The sequence below is a fragment of the Grus americana genome, chromosome 3 (genome assembly GCF_028858705.1).
Source record: "Grus americana isolate bGruAme1 chromosome 3, bGruAme1.mat, whole genome shotgun sequence".
Lineage (NCBI taxonomy): Eukaryota > Metazoa > Chordata > Aves > Gruiformes > Gruidae > Grus > Grus americana.
In genome coordinates this window covers 80,764,996-80,789,095 of record NC_072854.1, presented here as the reverse complement: position 1 = coordinate 80,789,095, position 24,100 = coordinate 80,764,996, and the positions used below count along the sequence as shown (strand labels likewise).

At 43.8% G+C, this 24,100-nt stretch overlaps 1 protein-coding gene across 3 annotated transcripts; it reads left to right on the top strand.

The window, feature by feature from the left end:
• The first annotated feature begins 11 nt into the window (after nucleotides 1-11).
• Nucleotides 12-18,369, top strand: URB2 (URB2 ribosome biogenesis homolog). Of its 3 annotated transcripts, none has more exons than XM_054821395.1 (10): nucleotides 12-30; nucleotides 308-472; nucleotides 1,697-1,873; nucleotides 3,603-6,972; nucleotides 8,958-9,118; nucleotides 10,330-10,440; nucleotides 11,376-11,618; nucleotides 12,669-12,759; nucleotides 13,984-14,123; nucleotides 17,626-18,369. In XM_054821395.1, the coding sequence occupies exons 2-10, from the start codon at nucleotides 347-349 to the stop codon at nucleotides 17,821-17,823; spliced, it is 4,617 nt and encodes a 1,538-aa protein (XP_054677370.1). In that variant the 5' UTR covers nucleotides 12-30; nucleotides 308-346; the 3' UTR covers nucleotides 17,824-18,369. The 3 variants fall into 3 exon arrangements, with proteins under 3 accessions (XP_054677370.1, XP_054677369.1, XP_054677371.1); XM_054821394.1 differs by having other exon boundaries at nucleotides 30-78; XM_054821396.1 differs by lacking the exons at nucleotides 12-30; nucleotides 17,626-18,369 and adding an exon at nucleotides 32-78 and having other exon boundaries at nucleotides 13,372-14,122.
• Nucleotides 18,370-24,100: the final 5,731 nt, after the last annotated feature.

Below are 24,100 nucleotides of genomic sequence, written 5' to 3'. Positions count from 1 at the left end.
TCGGCTGGCGCTGCCTTGGCGGGGACAGAGGTCGGCGGGGAGGGTGGGTGGAGCGTGCGGCGCGGGCCCGGCGGGACGGTGAGGGCCGGGCGGTGCCGGCGGCGGGGAGCGAGGTCCCTGCGAGGGGGACCGGGGGTCGGGGGCCCGGTGGGGGAGAGGTGGGCGTGGGGGAGGACCGGGGAGCGGGGATGTGTGGGGCCTGGTGTGCCCCGCTGAGGGAGAGGCGGGCGGGGGGTGGTTAGGCCCTGAGCGGTGGGTGCGTGGCCGCCCTCCCGTCCTACTGCCTTCTCTCTGGCGTTTCTTTCAGTCGTGTCTCTTCGCCTGTGGAGGCCCTTGTGCTGTCCCCATGGCAGCCATCTACTCTGGGATTTACCTGAAGCTGAAAAGCGCCAAGACTTCTTGGGAGGACAAACTCAAACTCGCCCATTTTGCCTGGATTTCTCACCAGTGCGTTCTTCCTAACAAAGAGCAAGTAAGTACTTTTTAATGGTAAATGGAGAAAAGAAAAATCCCAGTTATTAATTGCGGCTGAGGATGAATTGATTCATAAAATCCAGATCTAGTTGCTTAGGCTTTTGACCCTAGGTGGTAAGGCAGATATATCTCTGATAGTGAATTGTGGGCAGCTCTTAATTTCTGTGTAGTTATGTTAAATGTTTTCATAACATCATATTTCAAGTAGCTTCAGCAGAAAGATTTGTATTAAGGCAGGAAGAGTCTTTCTTATAGAGAGGGTAGTGTGTGTGTTCTGTCTCCTGGATAGATGAGAAACCATTGTCTTCAGAGCTGTCATGAGCATTGGTTATTAAGTCCTATACAGGACACTCTAAAGTCTGATGCTTCTGGTCATAGGTAAGAGCAAGAACTTCAGGGTGAGAGAACTGACTGTAACTACACGTGTGTTTCCTGGTGCTCTGAATTTGTGCACGTGCAAAGAGTGCACTCTGGACTCATGGGCTTCTTGGAAGATGGTTGGGTATTCTCTGATTGGAACTCACCCTCTCCCCTCAAGTCTTTTGTTTTGATCCTGTTTCTTGAAGGTCTGTTTAGTGTTTCCCCAAGGGAGGGGTGTCTTGTGCTGCTCCTCCAGCCTAGTAGTTTTGTGGGGTCTAGGATTTGCACCATCTGAGATCAATGTTTTGAGCTCCTGTTATTTCAGTTATTATTCAGTATATTAAATCTAGCCATACACCATAATTTTATTTTGAAATCAATAATTTAATTTAGTAGATTTCAGCCTTTTCCAATTTGCACACATCTAAATCCCTAGGCCTGAATTTCTAGATGGTAAATTTAAACATACCCAGAGGAGGGTGTGAAAGGAATACCAATTGTCAGAAAGTGAAAACCATCTGATTCTTCAAGTTTTGATTTAAAAGATTACATTTGCTGATCAGTATCAACTGTGAGAATTATACCCTGGTGAAAGGGTCTTAGGATGTTGACTCCTGAAAGCTGTCTTGAGAGGGTATGGGGGAGCAAAGCGCCAAAACTGGATTTGGAATTAAAGCTTTTAGGATTTCAGATCTTGGTTAAAACCTACAAGGGTGGACTTCTCTGCTCATTCAGAGCCTGTTCTGCTTGGATGTAGAGCAGCTGTCAAGGCACAAGTGCTGTAATTGTGAAGAGGTACTACTTCTGTCCTTTACTCGCATGGAGGTTATTAAAGATTACTTCTTTTTCCTTTTGTTAACAGGTATTACTTGATTGGGTAAGCCATGTGTTGGTTTCATACTACAATAAGAAACTTGAACTGGAGGATGAAGTTGTTGAGAAACTCTGGGCGTATCTAGATAACGTTATCCATAGTAGAAGACTACAGAATCTCTTAAAGAGTGGGAAGACAATCGGTCTCAGTTTTTCAATTGCACAGGTAACTAACACTGTGGATATTTTGTAACATGCTGGATAGCAGTTCTTATCTTCTACAGTACCTGACTCCTCTTCACAGCATAGGGTGTTGTGTGAAATACATAATAATTAATCTGATGGCTTTTAGGACCTCTAATAAAAATTCCTCTATTTGTGTTCTACAATACAGTTTGTATTTGTGCAGCACTAAGGCTGAAAATGGCAGAGCGTTCTAATGATAACCTCAAAGTTAATCTTACTTTCTGTCTTTAATGTCTTCAAACTATCAGAGAGTGAACTGGTTTAAGTATTTCGACAGGTAAGTAAAGACTCAGTTCCATATGTTGCTCTTCTGTGTTATTTACTGCTTATATTGCCATTTTGCCTGGAAGACTTAAGGAGAGAGATATTTTTTCCGTCACTGTGGGGCTCATCAGTGTGTTTTGCTTGAGTGCTTGTGCAGTGTGAGGTGCTGTTCAGCAGACCCTGCAGCTTCTTATGATGACTCTAAGCAGTGATGGCAACAAATCATTATTGATCTTAATCATATCATTATTTTAGCCTCAGCTGAACATGAATGAGGGAGACTTCAGTTACAGCTGAGAACTGAACCAGAAAGTGTAACTTCCTATTCAGCTTCCTGGTTACAGAAACAGCAGAATTAGTGGATGGCTGCAAAGGCAGTCAAAATCGCTGGAAAAATAACCCACTTGTGATCTGGTTGGAAGGAAGCAAGAGAAAACTGTCTTTACCTGCAGAGATCGATTTGTGAAGTACAGGCAATTGGTTGGATGAAATTCGTGCTTCAGAGATGTTATGTAGAAGTGTGCCAAATTTAAACGTGGTCTGGGTGTGAAAACTTGTCTCGCTGAAGATTAGGTGGGAGGTGCAGGCCACAGTACCGTAAAGACCAAGGACAGAGGTGGGAAGGAGTCCAGTGGAAAGAATTTAAGGATCTGTTTTAGTTCAGTGGGGCTTGAGCTGAGGAGGTGAGCTGTCCACTGCAAGGTGTAAGGAGACAGATGAGATTTTTAACTCTGGAATAGAAGCAGATTTGTAAATTGTTACTGAATTTGCTGACAAGATTATCTGGAGGTGAGAAGAGGGAGCAAATAAAACGGGGATCAAAGGAGAAAACCATAGGGAAACCAACACAAAGTTTGAGAAAAGGAAGGGAAGTGCAAGTTCAAGTAAACGTTAATTCTTCGGAATTCTATATCCCTCAAAAAAGAGAGAGAACAGTCCTTCACATTCCAGATACCAGCACAGGAAACTGGCTCTTTTTAAAATATGAAATGATATTTAGTCGTGAACATTCTTACTGAATAAGCTTCCTGGATCAAAGGTAGGAAGTGTGTTTTGTGTGGTTTTTTTGGTTTTTTGGTGGAAACATCATTTTGGGGACCTTGCAAGAAGGGAGGAAATTTACCCTTACTCCCTTTCTGCAGGATCAACTGTTAGGATCAAGGATGGGTAGTCTTACGCTGTTACCGGTAGTACACATACTGAAGGAGGGCTTCCTCACTCATCTTGTGGCACAAACAAATGCAGGGACACACTTTTGGCCAGAGGAGCTTCTAGTTGGAGACCCACAATACGAGGGGCCCAGCAGCAGCTGTTGGCAGGTCCCTGTTGCTTCCTTCTTGCAGCCAGAGCTCACAGAAGGTGGTGTTGGTTCATTGCGATGAGCTTTATCTTTGTGTGCAAAATTGACTGTGGGTTTGTGTTTTGTTTTCTTTTTCAATCTTCAGGTCATAAATGAAAGATTATCAGAGGTCTGTTCTCAAAAAACACAGCAAAACATTGGCACAGTGCTGAGCTGCTCCAGTGGCATTCTTTCTACTCCTTCACTCTCCATCATTTACACAGCAAAATGTGAGCTCTTGGTTGATCTCCTCAGCAAGCTGTCCAAGCTGGCATGTCAGCAGCTGGCTTCTGAAGACACTGTGAGCTCCCAGGTGTTCAGCGTCCTCCAACTTACCTTTGCTCAGTACCTCCTGATCCAGAGGCAGCAAACCAACCCAAATCGTGTGTTTGGGCAAGTGACAAGTCACTTGCTCCAGCCATGTCTGCTCCTGAGGCACTTGCTGACTGTGAGGAGCTGGACACAAGCAGATGACAACCATGTACGCCAGCACCTGAGCAGGGAAATCCGCAACCAAGTAGAAACTTTGCTGCAGGCTGGGTTATTCCAGCCTGAGCTTTTCTCATCCTACAAAGAGGAGCTGCTGCCAGAACAGGAGAAGAAGAAAGGAGCTTTGAAAAGTCTTTTGCTACCAGTCAACACAGTGCAGACCAAGCTGGGCAGTGCCTTTTGTGATCCTGCCCTCCATGGAGCTGTTGTGGCTGGTTCGGTGTCCCTGCTATATAAGCTCTTTCTGGACTCGTACTGTAAGGCAGAAAATCACCTTCTGTGTTTCCACATGCTCAGCAGACTTTTTGGCTGTCTCAGGCTCTCTGGCCTGCAGCAGGGCGTGAGGGAGGATATGCTCTCTCCTGCGGACTGGAGCACAGAGCTGCTTGCTTTGGAACAGCTGCTGAACTTGGTGCTGAGCAGTGATATCTATAATGTCGCCAGTGACCGTATCCGGCACAAGGAGGTACAGTTTGGGTTTTACCGCAAGCTAGCACAGATGTTGATGAGTCACTCCCAAGCTTCCATCCCTGCTTGGTTCAGGTGTCTTAAACTCTTGATGTCACTAAACCACCTTATAGTAGAGCCAGACTTGGATGACTTAGTGGCCTCGGCTTGGATTGATGCCAGGGTGTCTGAGCTGCGTACGAAGAAGCCCCAGGAGGCTCTCATCAACACCATGTTTCAGACTTACTCCAAGCTGCGACAGTTCCCACGGCTCTTTGAGGAGGTGCTGACAGTCATTTGCTGGCCAGCTGCTGATGAACTGAGGCTGCCTGTCTTCTCTGCTAGCCTGACAGTAAAGCTTCGTGAGTGCCTCCTTGAACTGCCACCCAACCAGATTCTGGACATTTTGTGTCTCTTTGTGGAGAAATGCCAGACCCTTATCATTCCTGCTGTTGAAGGGTCAGCTGACATGGCCTTGAAGCTGCTGTCAGTGAGCTCTGTGCTGCACGCTTTTCTGTTCAACATGAGGAGCCTAGATGATGTCACTCCTTCCTCTGTGGTCCTTCGCACTCAGAGTCTGCTGGCAAAGATGCAGAAGGGAATAATTCAGCCACTGATGGAGCTGCTTCAGGCTCCTAGAAGAGAGGAGGAGAAGTCAGACCTTTGGCTAAGGAAGGCCAGTGACTCTGCTCTCCTCCTTGTTTACACTTGGGTTGAGGTAGACACTTTGTTTGGTGTTAGCTGCAGTAAATACGTGTCTCCAGCAGCTGAAATTGCTGGTGCTGTTACTACATCTGCTGCAAGGCATGGTGGCATTTCAGCTTTCCTCCCTGATGTGGAGGAGCAGTGCTGGGAGAGAGTCATGGAACTTGCAAATAGTTTTGCCTCCACCAGTAAATACTGCTTACAACTGCTAACGCTTCAGAAAATGAAGATGATCTTGATGCAGACCGAAGCTGACCTACAGGCCTTGCAGCATGCTGCAGCTTTCATCCTGGAGTCCGGGAGATCCAGCATGAGCAGGGGAGAGTCTGAACCATGGGATGGAGATATCAGCGCAGTAAGTGATCTCACCTACCCCACAGCCCACTGGCACCTTGTCATCTCCAACCTGACTATCCTGTTGCCGTACGTTTCCCTGAAAGATGTAGAGTACATTGCAAATGTGCTTCTAGAGACCTTAGTATTGGCCAAAGCTCAGGAAGCTGACACAGACTCGGAGCCTTCCATCAGCATTGGAAAGATATCTCTTGGTTTGTTGCATAGCTCCTTTCTACCAGAAATGAAGGTCCTGCATTGTGCTTTTCTGACCAGTCTTATTCATCAGTTTGCTAGGGTGCTGCTCTCTGCTGCCAGGGATTCAGTAGATCTGCCACTTCAGCAGCTGTCTGCAGGTAATATCCCTTGGCATGAAGAAATCCTGGCTCCTTGCAGACCTGCTGACCTTTTGGAAGCACCGTCAGAAAACAAACTGCTGAAGGATGAGCTCAGCATGTCTTGGAAAACACTGGAGAAAGTTGCCCAATGTATGGTATTGTTAGCAAAAAATGGCTGCCCTGTCATCCTGAAAGAAAGTCAACTGGAAAGCTGCTTGGGTTTGCTAGAAATTGCTTCTCTTCTGAAACTAGACAGTCTTCTTCCTTCTGACTGTACCCGATGTTTTCTGGTGCTGCTGTCGCTGCTAGCCAATACCAGGGCTAGTGTCTCTTGCAGCAAGCTGTTACTGCTGAAGTTTTTAAGTACCTGCTTCCACCTCCTGAGATGCCTGCAAGCTGGCAGGAATGCCAACTCTGTTTTTAAGGTGTTTCATGCCAGTGATGTTCTTGAGGCTGTCATGACCTCCCAGCTCACAGCTAGCAAATTCTTCACTGATGATTTGACTGTTCCTGTTTGGGCACAGTATCTCCAGGAAGTGGAAGCCTTTTTGGAAAACTTTCTTCAGATGATTATTGAAAGAAGGCAAAGTGTGAGGCTCAATTTGGAAAAGTTTATGTCTTTCCTGGTGAGCTGCAAGCCAGATGCTGGTGCAGCCAAAAGCAAAGTTTGGAAAAACTGGAATCCCGCAGCTGGGCAGTTACTGCTCATGGCATTCACCACACTGTGTCATGTCGTCACACTGTACCTTCAGCAGCTGCCAGAAAAGAAGCTGCAGTCTGCGGATGTACTGTCTGCTCTGTTGGAGCCGGTAGTTCTGCAGATGGTCAGAACTGTTGAACATGGTCTTCAGAGTAATGCCCAAAACCAGCCGTTGCCTGTAGCATTCATACCAGCTGTCACTACTCTTCTCAAAGCAGATCTGAGCCATACTGTCAAGAAGGGCTGGCAGAAGGAGCCCAGTGGGGTTTTGGAGCAACCCCGTGTTAAACTGTACCAAAAGTTTTACTCTCAGATACTGAGAGAGCTGCCCTGCGCCGGAGGTAATCTGCAGTTCCTTCAGTCTGCGTTGCAGTTCCTAACAGTCTTCTGCTCAGTGCCAGATCTGTATCCTGGAAAAGAAACTGCCGTCATGGTTGTTTTTTCTATAAAAAAGCTTCTCACTGGTATGAAAACTCTCTTTCTCCGCTTCCTTTTCTAATTTTGCAGTGCAGAGGCGAGTTAAAAGCCATTTAGCAAAACATAGTTTATTGAAGAATCTGTATCTATTTACTTGTGTTAAAGCAGTAGGCTATCCTTTTGTAAACGCATAACAGGAAAATTTGCAAGGAGGCAATGTTGTGGTACCTGGACCACAGCCACTGTCTAGTTTAGTAATGATCTTCTCCTGGAAGATGCAAGCATCCTAACAGAGTTGAGGTCCTCAGTTACTCATCCCCATAGAGCATTTTGACAGTAACTGGAATGTGGTAATACTTCTGGATATGGGGCTGAAGGTGCAGTGTCCTTCTAGTCATGTAGTTGGTGTAGCAGGCACTACTGAAGCAGTTGATGTGCACCAGGTCAGATCTGATACGTCTTATCTGAGGGTCTCAGAGGACCTTACAGTAAAATACTCATCTATTTTTACATCTCACAGGCAAGGTTGTAAAACAATGGAAATCACCTAACTGTTAAGGATACTGAACACTTGTAATTCTGATAAAGTCTGTGGGAGATGGGCAGATCAATCCATTTATCCCCATCAAATAAAGACCCAGGGCTAGAAATGACATGAAAAACCTGTCTTGCCAGCTGTCTGACCTAGTGGCTCCTTTATATTGTCTGGTTCAGAAAATGAGATGAACTAAACACAGCATAGATATAACTGTTCTGTTTAACTCCTCCGAACAGTTGCAATTTGTCGAACTTACTACTAACATGCTGTAATGCAGTGGTCTCCAAACATTTTTGATTGTGCACACCTATCAATAAAAAATAAATAATTGAGCATGCAGCCTCAATATATGTTTGTTTATAAATTTTATGCATGCATTACTCTACTAGTATACTACATACATTGCAAAGCATACACAAAAGTTTAAAAAACATGAGATAAAGATAAAATAAGCGCTATTTTTACACTTTATTTATTAAAGATATTTTATTTGTAATTCCTGCAGCCCAATGGATTGTCGTGTGCACCCCACTTTGGAGGCCACTGCTCAGATGTACTACAGTCACAATCTCAATGTTTATAGTGGCATTAGGTAGTTAAGAACAGACCACAGGTCTCCATGGAAAATCTGATCTTGAATTCGCGCAGTTGAGTTTGAGCTAGAACTTAAACGTAGATACAGGCTTAGTCTGTCTCTTCCCTGGCCTGCATTTTGATCCTTCAGCGTTGTGGGGTTCAGTAAGGGCACTGAGAGCAAGGATTTTACGTGAGAACTAGGGACCATGAGGATGTGTCAATTGCTGCAGTTTTTCTGCTGACTTCTATCTCTCATCCTGTGCCTCACTTTACTAGTCTAAGATTGTTAAAGTGCTTTAGCCTGGAGACATAATTAATCACTGTAAAAAGCTGTAAGAATTTCTGATGAATAAGTAAAGTATTCAATAAGTTGAATTACAGATTCCTGTTTAAGAAGACTTTTGGCATTGCCACAGATCCTGTAGATACTTGTGGAACTAAAAAACAAACCTTCACAATCAATTAAGATATAAGCTAGTCCAGGACTGTCTTACATAATAATAATTGAGTAAGTGGGGAGCGTGACATATGATCAGCAGAGAACTGAACTTTAGCAGCTTAATGCTTTTGTAACTTGTGGTGGCTCTCTGGCCAGCATTTGTAGTAAAGGCCAGTGGCTGGTTTAGCGTACTTCCTTGGCTTGTGCATGCAATTTGTTGTAGTATTTCCATATTACTGGAGGCTTTTTATGGATATGATGACTGCTCTGTGAACTCTAGAGGAGGAAATACTTGAGAACAGGAATTCATTGCACTAGTGGGGACTGAGTTAAAGGGAAAGTGTGGGGCCCTCTGTGCATTTGAGTGTTAAAAAGGTACCCACAGAGCTGTTTTAAGGTTCAATTCACCATGTTCTTACCTGTGGAAGCCCCTGTCTTGGAAATTGATTAAGATATGCTTGTGTCTCTTGAATATGCAGGTCCTGCAGTCACAACCCAGGTGATCCAAAGTATCGAGATGGAGCTGACAGAGGTGCTTGTCCAGCTGCTGGGAAACTGCTGTGCTGAGGAGTTTTATACCATAATGAGGCTGGTGCTGCAGGGACTTGAAATGAGGAATGTTTGGCAACAGAAGGCTAAAGTAAGGCATGAGCTTAGTTTATTGTCAACTTCTTTCTTCAGTTTTCTGTAATCTGAAAAAATGATGTTGGCTGAATGACATCTGATAAATAAATTTTTCCTCTTCCTGCTTTATGTTCAGTGGTCAGGTCAAATTAATTTACACAGTGAAAGGCTTAGTGACTGTGCTGAGATATGCTCTGGATATAAATTGAGAGAGGTAGAAAGATCATGGAAACATACTGGAAAAACTTTCTGTCCAGTTTAAGGACTCAGCAGTCTTAATTCCATGTATTGTCAACAGAAATCACACAGCTGTGATGTTACAGGCCATGCTGAGATTTTTTTTCTACTTGCCGATCAGAGCTCTTGCACAACAGATACTAGCAGTCAGTGAGTTTAACCACTGGTTGTCTGTGGCTCTTCTTAACGTGGCTAAAGGCACATCAGAAATGCTGACGTTTTTAAGTAAAACCAAAACTGCACCTGCTTTTGATATTTGTCTCTATAAAGACTTTTACTGTGTAATAACCAGATACCATTCAGTAGCTTTTTAAATACTATGCCTTTCTCCAGAGCAGCTTAAGCAGCAGTGGTGACATATGGAACACTTTGGGCAAAACAGCCAGCTGTACCCTCCATAGGAAGCTCAGTGACTTGAGAATGAAACTTGGATTAAACTTTGGGGTTTATCTGGTTCTGTCTTATTTGTCAGAAGTAGACATGGATGTGCTGCATCAATTCTTGATATGTCTTTTTGAAAGTGTATCTGGAATTCTTCTACTACGCATATAATTCCTGCCACCTGAGTATAGCTTGTAATAGGTTTCTTTTACCAGTCTGTCCTAACAGCCAGCAAGTAAAAAAAAAACCAACCCTGCAGCAAATGCAGTGTCCTGGTGTCCCTGTATTCCCCCTACTTCCCTCTGTTATCTAGTGGCAGTTGAAGGCTTTTCTTTCTTAAAAATCACGTAAGCCTTTTTGTACAGTAAGTTGATTCTAAAATAAATGCAGCATGCAGTACATTTGGGCCGGTGGTGCTCAGCGTACTGCATTTTTTTGAGCTGCTGCTTGCTTCACAATTTCCAAAGAGACCTGTTGGTGGGAGGACTTTCATGTGTCAAGGCTCTGGTTATGCTCAAAACTGGCGCTGCCCTTGAAAGAGCTCTTCTGTACTTGAAAGGAACCAGTGCATCTTGTACCCCTGAGTGATCATCAATCTGCTTTCTGCAGGAAGTATTGTCAGCTGTTACGCTAACCAGATTGTTGCTCAGCTGCCCATTAAGTGGAGACAAAGAGAAAGCTTTCTGGTTTGCCAGCCCACAGATAATCACAGCTTTAGCTGTAAGTATCTCTTTATTGTAACTTCATTACCTATCCCTTTTATTGGTTGGAGTCTGTGGTGGTTTATATCTAACACGCACAGAGGCATACAGAAACAAAAAAGTTGTGGATACTCAACAAATCCATACCAGATTCACCTGCACTTTTTTGTCTAGACCCTTTCTCTCCTCCTTCCTCAAATAAATTTCCTTCTGTGAGTGCAGTGTGTAGGTCATCCATTTCTTATTATCAGTAATTTTCTGGGACTGCGCTATGTAATCTGGAGTTTGGGAGAAACTTGTTAGGCTGCAGAGAAGAGAGTCTGAGTCTGCTGTCCTTCCTCCTGTCCAAAGAAGGTAACTATCTGCTACGTGTTGTAGCAGAAGCCAACAGCAGCAAAACAAAAAGAGAAAAGTGCTTATATTAAAAAAATAATAATATAAATTCACTGAATTTTAAATGAGAAACTTAGCTGCAAGTAGCCAAACCCAGGTTTCCTGTCCTTTGTTTGTACAGCAATACAAACCTAGTGACATAGGTTTGTCTTCTCTCATGGTCATGGTGTCTCTAGACCAGAATTTGTCAGACTCTGCAATGCCTGGGAATCATGAGCATGCAATTTCTGCCTTTTCTGGTAGGTCTGCATGCTTGTGAAGGAGAGAACCACATCAATGCATTCATGTGAGGGGGTGCAAAGAGGTGCTGGTTGTCAGGGGACTTGGGGAGTAGTTACAATTCCACCCTCACAGCAGTGCTTGCTTGAAATGCATCGTATGCAACTCGCCCAGGGTGCAGTTGCATGAAAATGGTTAAAGAGCAGGAGTCTCCCTGCCAGTCCAGCTTGCACCAGTCCAGTTCCATTGGCTCAGGTCAGAGCATTATGGTTCCCTGGAGTGTGAATGCTAGGGATAGGTGGCTAATGCACTCCTCCTTATCTGTTTCCTGTCTTCTTGTAGATGCAAACCAAAGAGGCCTGTCAGGACCAGTCACTGATTTCCACCATAGTTGTACCTATTCTAGAGACTGTGGCAGCTCTGCTAAGGCAAGGAGAAGGGGTTCTCTTGAATCCACACCACGTGGCATTGGCATTCAGTATTCTCCTAACAGTACCTCTGGATCATCTGAAGACAGAAGACTATCGCAGTGTCTTCTTGGGAGTCCATGAAGTACTCTTCTCTATTGTGCAGTGTCATCCAAAGGTATATCTGTGAGGGGGTGGGAGGAGGGGAAAAAGGTAGAAAGAACCAACACGGAGGCCAGTGATGAGAATTTTTTTTTTTAATAGTGGTTTTGAAATAATTTGTCCTGATAGTATGAAAGTGCTTTGTACTGCTTGTTATTTGAAAGGCTGAGAATCTTAAAATCACATCATTTCAGTTGCTCTCCTGCTTTGTTTTATGCCTGCATTGTTGGTCTTTGGCAGCAGATTGCTTATCAACATCTGATGCTAGATTAGAATAAAACTTTCACTTTTTTATGATTGATTTCTACAAGCACAAATGACTCGGGCTGTAGGACCTCATTCTCACTGGAGATCAAGATTCTGCAGTCCTTTGAAAACAGGGCTTAGACATGTTAGAAGTTGGTGACCTTCAAACATTGTATCATCCTGGTGTTCTTGTCAGCCTTCTGGCATGGGAAAGTGAAGAAATGCCAGAACTTGCACAGGGTTGGAGATACTCCATGGAATATGTAGGCAGAGGTGGAAGAAACAAGGGAAGGGGCCTCATGCCTTTGTATTAGGACTGAGAGTGAAGAAAGTTAAAGATGGGGAAATGGCAAATTCTGAAAGCAAGGCAGTACACATTGGTAAAATGCCCTTACAAAACCCCTGTGGTAGAAAGCTGCCTTTCCAGGCTGTTTTCACACAGTGATCCATAGCGTTATTGGACCTTGCGTTCTGTGAATCTGTCTGGCTACACAGGTTCTCTACCAGCAAGAACAAATTCCCTAGGCATTAGGGTACTAAATCAAATGCTGCTTTGGAGAGATTGAGTAACTCTAATACAATGTTTACTTGTTCTTTATATTTGAATGTGGCCAGGACTGCAGCCCTGCTCCAGGGTTCTCATGTACTACATACTGTATGGATGCAGAATGAAAAGATAGTCTCTGCTTCTGACAGCTGTATAGGCTATACAGTCTCCTTCACAGTAACTGATTTCCTGCAGACTATGGGGTGGTGTACCTCTACCTTCTCCATTCCCTTTACTACATAGTCTCAGATGTTTTTTTTCATGTTTTTGCAGGTGCTGTTGAAAGCAGCACCGTCTTTTCTGAACAGTTTCCATCGTCTGGTTGTTTCTGTCATGCATGAAGGACGTCAGAAAGGAGACAGAGGTACCATATCTTTTGCACTGTATTAACACACTGTAATTTTGTATATTCTAGAAGAGGAGATGCAGAACAGGGCAGTCGGACACCAGAAGCAAAATCATCTAAACCTAGCTATGGCATTGAAACCATTAGCCCTATCTGTCCTTTATGTAAAATTGAGGATGAGCTTTGTAGAATTGTGGGCTTATGAAGGTAATGCTCCTGTGGAGCTGCATCCGGACAGCACTGCTTTAGGTGAATAAGGTATTCTTCACTGACTGGCAGGCAAGTAGACAGGAACTGGGAAGGCTTGCTGAGCCCAATTTCTGCTCTTCCTATCAACTTCTGTACCTGAAAGCATGGTGGCTTTCCACTGATGTGCTACAGCTTACCATGTTCAGATTTATCTCAGCTGATATATTGCCCACAACTGTGGGCAAACGTAAGCGTATATATGCATCGTGGAGTAATATATTAACAAAGGCTCAGTGACAGAGGAGAAGGTCTGTTAAACTGGTGCCAAACTTTGAGAATTTGCTCGCTTCTATAATAAGTTTACATAAGGCAAGGATCACAAGAAACTTAGGGGTGTACATGGTGTCCTAAAGTTTTAAAACATGCTGTTTATCTTTGCAGGATTGTTTTATTTTCATAACAGGTAACATGAAAGTAATTTCTACATTTCCCTTCTCCATTGTTTGTATTAGTTCTCTTCATTCACTGCCTACCGAAAGGGTAAATTCTCAGGTGATCTCTGCAGTCTCACTTTAAATATCTCCAGTGCTGTAGCTTCTGCTGCTGTATTCCATGTAATAAATCTCATCAGAAAGGTTTCTTACTATGCGGTTTCTAAGAGATGAGTTCTGATTTTCTGTAGGTAGAGAATTTAATTTTCCAGTCTCCTTGTTCTCTCCTCCACGATGCTAGTTGGGAGTGAATCATGGAAGGGACCATAGCTGCTGCTTTTAGCATTTCAGCATGTATAACAAATACTTTTTGCTTGCAGTGCATGTGGAGTGGGAATCAGTGTGCTCTTACAAAATAACCATTGGAAGAGATGCGTATGGTGTGTTATGGGGGTGGGGGGCACCTCTCAGCTGTGGCTTAGTAAGAAAAGAAGATAAAGTGGGCAAGCTCATGTTGGCTTCATGTAGTTCAGGAATCATATGGCAGACCGGGTGATTCTCTGTTTTTTTCCTAGCATTTTTAAGCCTTAAATGCCAGACTGCAACTCATTTTCTGTTTTAGGCAACACAGATGAGTTTGAAGTTATACTGAAGTGTGCACACTTGGTGGAACGGATGTATACTCATATTGCTGCAGAAATGGAGGACTTCACTGTGTTTTCTGCTTTCATTGTGGCTCAGTATGTGACTGAATTGCAGAAGGTAACATGTTCTCATCCCTCTCAAAAGTGCCATCGTATTGTACTGCCTTTGGAGTTCCTGTTCCAAAGGCAGCTGTGTTTAAGTTTTGTAAAATCTGTGAAGTTATAAAAGTTGCAGTGCCTTACAGGGATACAAGTTTGATCCAGACTCTGCTATTTTGAGCAAGAGTTCCTGAGAATCTTTCTTACCCAGCTCCTGAAAGCTTTCTAAAGGTGTGGGCTTTGTTTTTTTAAGGCAAAACAATACAGTGTCTATTTACAGAACTGCTTTGCTTTTCTGTCATGTTGGGAGAACATGGTTTTTTTTTTTTCTTCATGTGTAGTTCTTCTCCCAGCTAGTCTCAGTTGTCCAGGACTGATAGCAGTTAGGGCCCCATCTGGCAAAGTAATGAAGTAAAATTGTCCTGGAAAATGTCTTGTAATCTGGTCTAAATGAGTAAGTGAATGGAGAAAATGTTATCAAGCTGGAGAATTGTTAGCTTTTCAGTAATTCTCCTTCCATACCAAAGATACCATTCCCATCCTTGCTGAAAACAACTGCTCCTACTATTATGAATGCCAAAGCCAGGTCAGTAGCTTCTCACATCCAGACCTAAGTTCAAACTGTCACTCTCTTCAGCCTAATGGATTTAGATTTCACCCAGGGTTTGAATGCTGCTTGTGTTGCAAGTACCTGCAAATTGATTGTTTGTGGCTGTTGCCTGGGCGTGGGCTGAAATACAAAAAGGAATGTTAGTATTTGATTTTAGGCTCTTACCACCACAAAAATACCGTAACTGGTGCTATGTTTCTGAAGGATTATGGTGTAGCCAGTGCAACTAACCATGAAGGTTGTTACACAGCTTAAACTCAGCTGCCTTCTCTATTGCCCCGCTTTTTTCCAAGGTTTGGGAGCAAAACAATGGGATATATCAGGTTTTAGCCATATTATTTAGTGTTCCTGGTAAGTTGGTTATTGTTTACGTAGTAAACATAGTAGTTCAGCAAATATTGGGGACAAATTACTGTTAAGACTACTTCTGCTCTATTTAACTATCGCTGAACTCTGAAATCTGTTCATCGCTGAATGTAGAGCCTTTACTCGGAAAGCCTGACTGGAATGGTCAAATGACCTTTCCAAGTTAAAAGGACACTTAATCAGTATTAGCAGTGTACAAAGTCTCATGAGACTTCCAGGAAAGTTTTGTGCAATACTTATCACTGGGAAATGGAAAGTGATGGATGATAGTTGAAACCACAGATCAGTAATGTATGCATGGAACCTTTGGGTGTGGAAAAGGGAATCAGTGTAGTGAGCCATCAGATGCTGTGACAAAGGGGTGTTTTCTGTCTGACAGAATAGATAGATCACAAGTAGGTGATGATTTATTTGCTCATTAGACTGGTGAGAATTGATGGATATCAGATGAAGGGGAGGCCTCAGCATGCACGTACGCATCTTTCATGTTGCTCCGCAGAGGGAGAGAAAAACTCCTTTAACCATTCATCTCTTCTGAGTCCAGATCAGTCGCTTTCAGCCTGTGATCTGAAGACCCTGGGGGTCTGTCAGAGGTAACTGAGAAAAACATATTGGTAGATTTAAAGCTTTATATGGGCATCTGCACACTTACTGGAACCCTTTTAAAACTGATGAAAGCTACTGGCCTAAACAGTCACTTACTCTTAAAGTCGTCATGTAACAGTTCCCTCAGTGCTTCCTCTTTATTCCAGGGAATAAAATATCCTTGTGAATTATTTTGTGTTACTCTAGAAAGATTTCTTGCTGGAGTGGGTGGCATCTATAGCCTCTTTCATATTGTTGACAGTGCTTTTCCTTAATTCAGCAATAGTGAAATAGCTCTTCACACATTTAATGTCTCCCATCAAGAGCTCTGTAATGCTTGACAAATTGGTTGTGCTAACTATATAGACCGTAAAACACTTAGAAGCATAATTAACTGCCAGCCAGTAGTGGCAGCTGTTTAAATCTTTGGTTCTACTTCCCATAGTGTTATTGGAAGGTGTTTATAGGAAACTGCACTGCAAAGCAAGAATGGCCCAAATAAAGCATGAGTCCAGATAAGTTTGGGATGTAAGGGATGCAGTTCCATTAACTGCAGCTCTGAGATATCCCAAGTGTGGGACATCTGGTCCATCTTGATGGTAGCTGTGGGAAATGTCCTCGTTCTCTGCCATCATTTCTCTGCACTAGGAAGGGAGAGGCCAGCCCAGCACATTTACTGGGAGTTGTGATGCTCGACTGTTCTGTTACTTTAGTGCTCGATGTAGGGAGAAATAACATCTGTTATAAACCAGCCAATAGATCAGCTGACATAGAGGGGAAAAATGACCCCATCAGGGTCAGAGATCTAAAGAAAGGCCTATGTGCCTTAATGCCTGCTCTATGTTTTTTCCCAGCTCTGTTAGCAGGTCTAATAAAATATATTAGCTGGTTTACATTTAGGGCAGAAAGAGAGCAGGAGCCTGTCACAGTGATTAGGAGTGCACTTCATTAGTGGAAAGTTTATTAATTGCCTCAGGAAGAAAGAAGTCTGAATTTTAATGACAGCTTTTTATGTAATTTTCATTAGGCCTGGAGTGCAGAGGCTTAGGTCTGGAGGCATAAAGCTAATTTTGGGATTCAGCAAAGATAAGACATAGTTCTGCGGCAAAAATAATGTGATTATGCCAGAGGCCAGCACCGCCTCAGGCAGTGAAGTATTTAGCAAGTGATTTGTGAGCGCAAGACAAATTTCAGTTAGCCTGGAGCACCAGAGGACTCCAGAGTCAGCGTTGATGTTCCTGGTTGTAGTGGCAGTTCTGCTGGTTCTGGGGTTGAGCCGGGGTTATGATGGCAGAAGCAGGGCACGGAGTCCCGAGTCATTCCTTCTGTTCCTTCAACTTTCTGCGTGACTTCAGGCAAGGTACCTGATTTCTGGTGTTAAAACAGATCGAAGAAATGCACATCTCCTGAGCTTTTTGAAGGCTTCTTTTATTAAAGCTTATACGGTGAAGTCCTCAGATACAAATTGTTAGATAAATATCAAGTTGTTAAGTGATAAGTTAAAATTGATTGACTACGCAGTGTAAATGATAGAGTAGCCTAAAGAAAGTGCTCATTTGAAACTGAGACTAATATGAGCTCTCAGCTAATGTGAGACATACAGGATCTACTGAAATATGTAATCCAGGGCAAGTATTTTAGGTTTTTTTAATTACAGTTTTTCTGCTGAGGAGTGTTCACATGATTCCAAGATGATCAGTGTCTTTGCCCTCACAGCAACGTGTATAGTAGCACTCTTGTGCGTTTTATTGCAAGGGGCATGCTTGTTCTGCAAAAGATGTTTGCAAAAATCAGGAAAATATTGCACAAGTCAAAATCTTGGATTTTATCTAATGGGCTGTTCCAGATGGTCTGATGCACTGGAAAACATGTTGTCAGCATTTAATGTATACTGACTGTGGAAAGGGTGTTTTCTTGCCTTTTAGTCTTCAAGTTTAATGCAGTTTTGTTTTTCTCATAGGTGACTTTGCACCCGGCTGTGAAGAAACATCTCACAGAAGGGATATATCACATCCTTGACCTTTGCATTGAACGGGACATCAAGTTCTTAAATGCGTCACTACCAGCAGGTGTAAGGGAGGTCTTTAAGGATCTGTATAATGACTACAACCACTACCACAAAGCAAAAAAACAGGGGGAGGAAAAGTATACTGCATAATGAATCCTGCCTGGTGCTGCACAATCGGTTATGAATTGATCTTGCAGCGCTCAGAAAACGCTCAACTGCTGTTTGGTTTGGGATGACTAATAAGATCAAATCTGAAGAGGGTCCTCTAAACATGGATCGCACCTATCTATACAGCCAGCCTTCGTAATGGGGAAATGAGGAAAAGGGGAACAGGGAGGGAGGATGTGCTCTTAGGTCTGGTCCTGCTGTGTGCCACAAATGGCAGAACTGCTGCACCTGTGCTGGCCCTGGTGAACTCGCTGGGAGCCCTGGGGAGCTCGCTGCAGTCTGGCTGCAGATGTCAGGCTTTGGCACATCATGGCGCTTTTCTTTGGAAGCAATAGTCTGGTGTAAAAGCCAGTGAGGTTTATAACTCCTACTCTCGCTTACATGGTAAGCAGAATTAAAGCAGTTAAAGTGCTTATTTTTGTACTCTGTTATTTTACATTTTGTTACTGAAGAAATTTGTGGATGTTACACAGCTGTGTGGTAGGCTACTGTGCAAAACTGTAGAAATACAGTAAAAAAATTGAAAGTTTTTATCTCTTTGCTTGCTTGGTTTTGCTTTTGAGTCCAGCCCTGGGCAACCCGGTCTGACCTATTGAATTTCCTTCCCAACTGAATTATCCTGCGATCTCATGATAATCAAAAAGACTGCTTCTTAGAGCTCTGGTCAAGTTACTGTCATTAAGCAATTACACTTAGTTATCTGAGCTGTGGTTGCTCTCGGTGTACATTTTTATCTTGTGACAAATGCTGAGTACCAAGACCTATCCAAAATCTCTTTGGTCTAAGCTGAGCCCTGGTGCTTTGTTTTCACTCTAGGTTAAGAGCAAGCCCTGGACTAACTGCAGCTTAGCTGATGGTAATTTAATAAGCTGTGGTAAATTAATCACATTTGAACCTGCAAGAAGCTTTATCAAATAGCTCCCTTTCATTAGCTAAACTACAGAAGTTTATTTTGTTGAAAGTGATAGAGACTGAAGATCCAAGCTTTTATGTAAGGGGTAAAACATCACCACACGGGCATGCAGTTAGTAGTAAGAACTCAATACTCTCACATGATTATCTGCTTTAATCTACAGATAGGGGGTGGGCAGAGGAAGACTGGAATGTGGCTTACCACTATTACTGGTACTTACCACTTTTACTCCATTTGCCTCATTGCAAGGTCCAAAGGATGAAGTTTACCTGGGGCAGGGGACTCCACATGGCACAGACAAGGGAGGTGAGCAGGGCTGTAGGGGAGCCCAGGCAGGTGGAGCTGGACCTCAGGGCAGGCAAGGCAGGGGCATGGCATAGCAGCCGCTGCCTGACATAGATCCTGTTGTGCTCCCCCCACACTGCCCCGCTGGCTGTGGCCCTGGCAGGGCACTTCTGGCACGTCACAGACCCCTGCTGGTACCATGAGTAGGACGTGGCATCAGGTCCCTGTCCCTGGGGCAGTTACCTCACACCGGTGTCTGCTCACCTCCTTCATCTTTGCCATGTGGAGCCTCCTGTGCTGGCTAAACTTCATCCTTTGGACTGGAGATGATCCTCCTCACGTCCTGAAGAAGCAGCTTGGAGAAAAAGCTTTGATACCATGCAAGTGCCGTTTCAGAAGTAGCCACAACAGTGGTATGTTCTCAATGCTGTTCAGCCACAAATGCAAAGCACAGCACCATATGGGCTGCTAGGAAGCAAGTTAACTCTTACCCAAGCTGGACCCTGTATAGCACCGTGCTGTTTCTGTATTTTATTTCAAAGCTGAAAAGCTGATGTGGGCTGGTGTTGGGAGGGGTGGTTACTGCTGCCCCACCAGGCTGTGCAACACTGAAGTGCCTGGTAGGTCCCAGAAGGGAAACATGCATGAGCTGAGCCAAATGGGCATCAAAGAGAAGACCTCCAGGGTGAAGACAGTTAATACGCTAGTAAAATGAAGGAAGGTTATGAGTGTTATGAGAGAGGATCTGGAAAGAACAGTGAAAAAAGGAGCAGGGGAGGAAGGAAGTGAGGTAGCATCTCTGGCATGTAAATGTCAAAACTCCCCTGATGTAGCCATATGGTTGCAAGCCACACACATAGCTCAAAAGCTTCCGAGTGTAGACCACAGAGTAAATAACATCTTACTCATAGCTTTAAAGGAGGTTGAGCTGATACCAGTATTATTTCATTAATATTAACTTTTTTAATTTTATCAATTTTAACTTCTTGGCTTGGAAATGAAAATATATAGCTGACATGGACAGGGGTGAGGAAAATAACCAACTCCTACTATAAAAATACACTACAGTGCTTGCATGAATGAAAAATTGAAACCTTGCCACAGTTAAATCTTTATTTCAAGTATGCTGCACAACTGCCACTTATCCCACAGCCCTCCTCCTTCTCCAGGCTAAGCAGCAGAGTTCTGAAACACAAAGCAGCATTTCTGTGTGGAAGTTACAAAGGGGTTAATAAGAAGGCTGTATTTCACTTGCTAATCCTAGGTCTTTGTCCAAGAACTACTCTGGTTTTTTTTAGCTAGAATAAATTAAGTCACTGGCAGCGGACCACCTGCTGAGAAAGCAGGCTTTGTTTTATTGAGTACATTCCCACGTGGGTGCAGTGTTCCTCTTTTGTCACACGATGGAGCCATCCTGCCAGGGTACAAAAGCACCATCTGAAATCCCAGCTTTGGAGTCCTTTCTCCTAGGCTGGGTTAGTTTATGAGCTCTGAGCAGCAGGAAGGTAAAGGGTTTGGAAGCAGCACCATCTCGGGGCTAAAGGACAGGATTGCGACCTTTGTTTCACTCGGACGTTAGTCCTTACAGACTTCCGCAACAGTTAATCCTGGCCAGGTTTCCGACCGATGCCGTGCATCCCTTCCCAGGGCACTCAGAGAGATACCTCCCGCAGGCAGAGCTCCAGACCGGCGGGTCAGGGTCCCGCTGGCTGTGCCGCAGGCTCAGCCTGGCGCGCTGGGTGTGGTGGTCGTTGCTTGTGCCCAGGCAGTGCCCGAGCTGCTGTGCCAAAACTAACTCGAGTATAAAGAGACAGGATGGGCAAAAAGAGCTGTCATGACCAGCAAAGATCACGTTGGTTTTATTTATCCCTTGGTTTTGTGTAGCTGCTGTGAACGCCAGCTGATTTTCTACTTATCTGGGGGTGGGGCTTGATGCTTGATCTATCTTGCTATTGTGGATAGAAATGCCAAAAAAGATGATGGTGTAAGATGGTGGAAATTATTTTGTTAGTTTACAAAGAAGTTATTTTTCCTGTTCTTACCTGCTGGGAGGAGACAACATACTGAGTACTTTCCTTTGAGTGTGAAATGCATCAGTAACTTCCTATTTGTTCAGTTCTTAATGTGAGTCTGGGGCTGTTGGATAACAGAAAGCTCCTTCTGCAGCTTTCTTTGTGGGCTAAAACATAATGGCATGAATAAAAGAGTACTTTGAGAGAAACCCATATCATTATTACTGAACCATTAAATGTCTACAGTGATAATAGCTATACTGGGATTCTATAATCGTTGTGTGTTACATACTTGTAAGGAGACTTGCCTTGAAGTGCCACAATCGCTTTTCTGCTTGAAGCAGATCCTGGCCATTCAGGTGGAGAATGGCATTTGTGTCCTACACAGCGTTTGCAAGAATGGAGAAATGATTCCCCCCGCCCTGCCCAGCGAAATGGCTGCTGATTTTTTTCAGTAAGAAACATACAAAAGTGCCATTGTATCATTCTTGGCAGTGCTGATCAGTGCCACTGTCTGATCAGTGAAGTATTCTGCAAATAGTTAAAGTTTCCAGAAAGGAAGATGCTCCTGTTGTTTTATCTACCCTGTCAGATTTATGTCACAGGCAAGTAGAAGTGAAACCTGACATGCTTATGGAGTAGTACTGATTTGTAGTCATTTTTAAAGTATGAAAGGGGTTTTGGGGGTGGGTGGGTTGTGTGTGGCTTTAAAGCCTGGAAAATTTGTGAAAGAAAGTGTGTCCCTGTGACCTTCTCAGAGCTTTTAGTCTAGGAGAGCCCTCTAGCAAACCCCTTGACAGTTCTTCAAGAGAATTTGGGAAGACTAAATAAAGGCACTCCAAGTGCCTAAGCTGTATTGCCATCCCTTTCCTCCTGAAGGAGCACGCTGACTTTTCTATACCTATTTCTAAAGATGGTAACGAATTAAAATGGCAAAATGCATTTTGTCATTTTTAGGTATCTTTTAATGCAAGCATAGAGTGGCAAGATGTACAGGCCTGGAAGTACTTTCTAACAGTGGCTGCTTGGTCCTTTCTAGGCATAGAGTCGTTTGTGTCAGAAGAGCCTTATTCTGACACATAGTTCTGGGACTTCTAAGATTGGTGGAGACCAACTTCTGGCCCAAAGCAATTGTCATTGGTATGATTACTTTTTGTAGAATTGCTTCTTGAAGGGAGAAGTTCCACAGATGATCTACTCTGAACCAGACATCATCTTGCGGAAGCTGCTTCAGAGCCTGGGCCCTCTTTTTCCAGCAGGGAAGCCATTGTAATGCCTTTTCAGCTCTTCCCCACAGCCAGAGGACAGGGCTATTTCTGCTGATAGCTGGTGGAGAGGATTTGGAAAGCAAGCAAAGAATAAAAGGAGAGGGAAACTGGGGATGTATCCCCTGTTAATTCATGCAGCAGCTGAGTTTTCTGTTAGGTTCAGGCACCTCTGCTTTTATTTCTACAGCTTCCCCTTGAGGGATTGGTTCTGCAGGCTTTCACAAGAGCTGTGCTGGGGCTTCTCAGGAACGTGTACAAAGCTGAACGTGCTGTCCTAAGGATAAGGACCATGGGCTGCTTCTGCTCTAGGAAAGGAGAGAACAAAAAGAGCAGGAATGGAGGTCTAGGATGCAGTCAGACTATTGCCAGGGCTATTTGCTGATAAGATGACTTTTTTTAATGAGCTGATTTTGGGTAGGAATGAGCAGCTTACAAGAAGGAAAGAAGCTCCTGGTAGCTGAAAGCAGAGCAGCTTTGAAAACTAGGCTGTTCCTGGGTTTCAGTGCATCTTAAACATCTGCTGCTTTATTTGGTGTACTACAAGCACCCAGAAAGCTCTTTTGGTGGTGGGCCTCCATGTGCGCAGCAGTGTGAAGTGTGAGCAGGCACTCGCCGTCCTAACACACTGCCAGGTGTGAGAGACGGTGGGTGGGAGAAGAAACAACATTGCGGGGAGAAGTGATTGATTTGTGTTTAGTTTTTCATGCCGGTTTTAGAGCAGCGCGTGGGAGTTCCCTTCAGTAACCTCAGGGAATAGTATTGTTGGGTTTGGGTTTTGTTAATATCCCAGGAAAAGAAAGGAAAAGCAAGTGACCATGTTACAGAAAAATCAAATTTTCACATTGGGACACAAGCAGACAAATCCATAAAAGACAATTTGTTCAACTACTGCCATCGGTAAATTGCGTGGCCTGCGCAAACAAAGCCTCAGCTTTATCGGACAGTGTATTAACTCACGGAGGAAAGGCTGATTTATTACTCTTCATCCAGCCAGTAATTGTCAGCCCGTAATCCCCCAGAGGGAAAGTAGCCATCCGTGCTTATCACTTGAGAAGAGACACTAGAACAAGCAGATGCTGATTTTAGCCTGGCAAAAAGCGTTGCCACTTGAGCACAGCTGCTCTAGCCTAACGCAAGTGGCTGCTGCTCGTTCCTGTTCATGAGGCACAGGGGTGCAGTTGAATCTGAGCACCTGCGGCTGGGAATAAAGCCGGGGGCTTTGGTGTGCCTTTATTCTTGCATCCGCTGTGGGTCACCTGTGTGTTTGGCTTGCAAGGGCCTCACCTTCTTTGGCCCCTGACACAGGCATGAGTCTTCCCCGTGGGGGATTTGTGAGGTTTGCAGAATGTTGAATGCTCTATGCATACCTAAATGAACTGAGATTATTTTTTTTTAATGCTACAGAGGTGAGCTATACAGCATTATTTCATTTGTTCATGATATTTCAAATGATAACCAGAAAATAAGTAGACTGATAGTGTAATTTCTGCCCCTTTTGTCCTCCCACCAGACATATGTGAAATTTGCTATTGTTTCAGTGTGCATTCTACTTTCTTTTCTAGGACTTGTTGAGACTGCTTGGTGTTTTCAGGAGACAGGTATACAAATATGACCTGCTAGTACCTGATTTCTTCAGACTGACATTTTAAAATATGTTCATTAAAGTTTTTATAACCTGAGCCCATAATAATGAGAGCCTAGAGTATGTGCCTCCTGGTACCACATGCAAAGGAAATGTGTGTCCAAGAAACCTGTTATTAGCAGCTCGTGTTTTGTTTGTG

Coding starts and splice junctions, on each gene's coding strand:
- URB2 (XM_054821395.1), top strand. CDS start 347: ATGGCAGCCATCTACTCTGGGATTTACCTGAAGCTGAAAAGCGCCAAG. Junction 6,973..8,957: donor TATAAAAAAGCTTCTCACTG/GTATGAAAACTC, acceptor TTGAATATGCAG/GTCCTGCAGTCACAACCCAG. Junction 12,760..13,983: donor ACGTCAGAAAGGAGACAGAG/GTACCATATCTT, acceptor TTTCTGTTTTAG/GCAACACAGATGAGTTTGAA.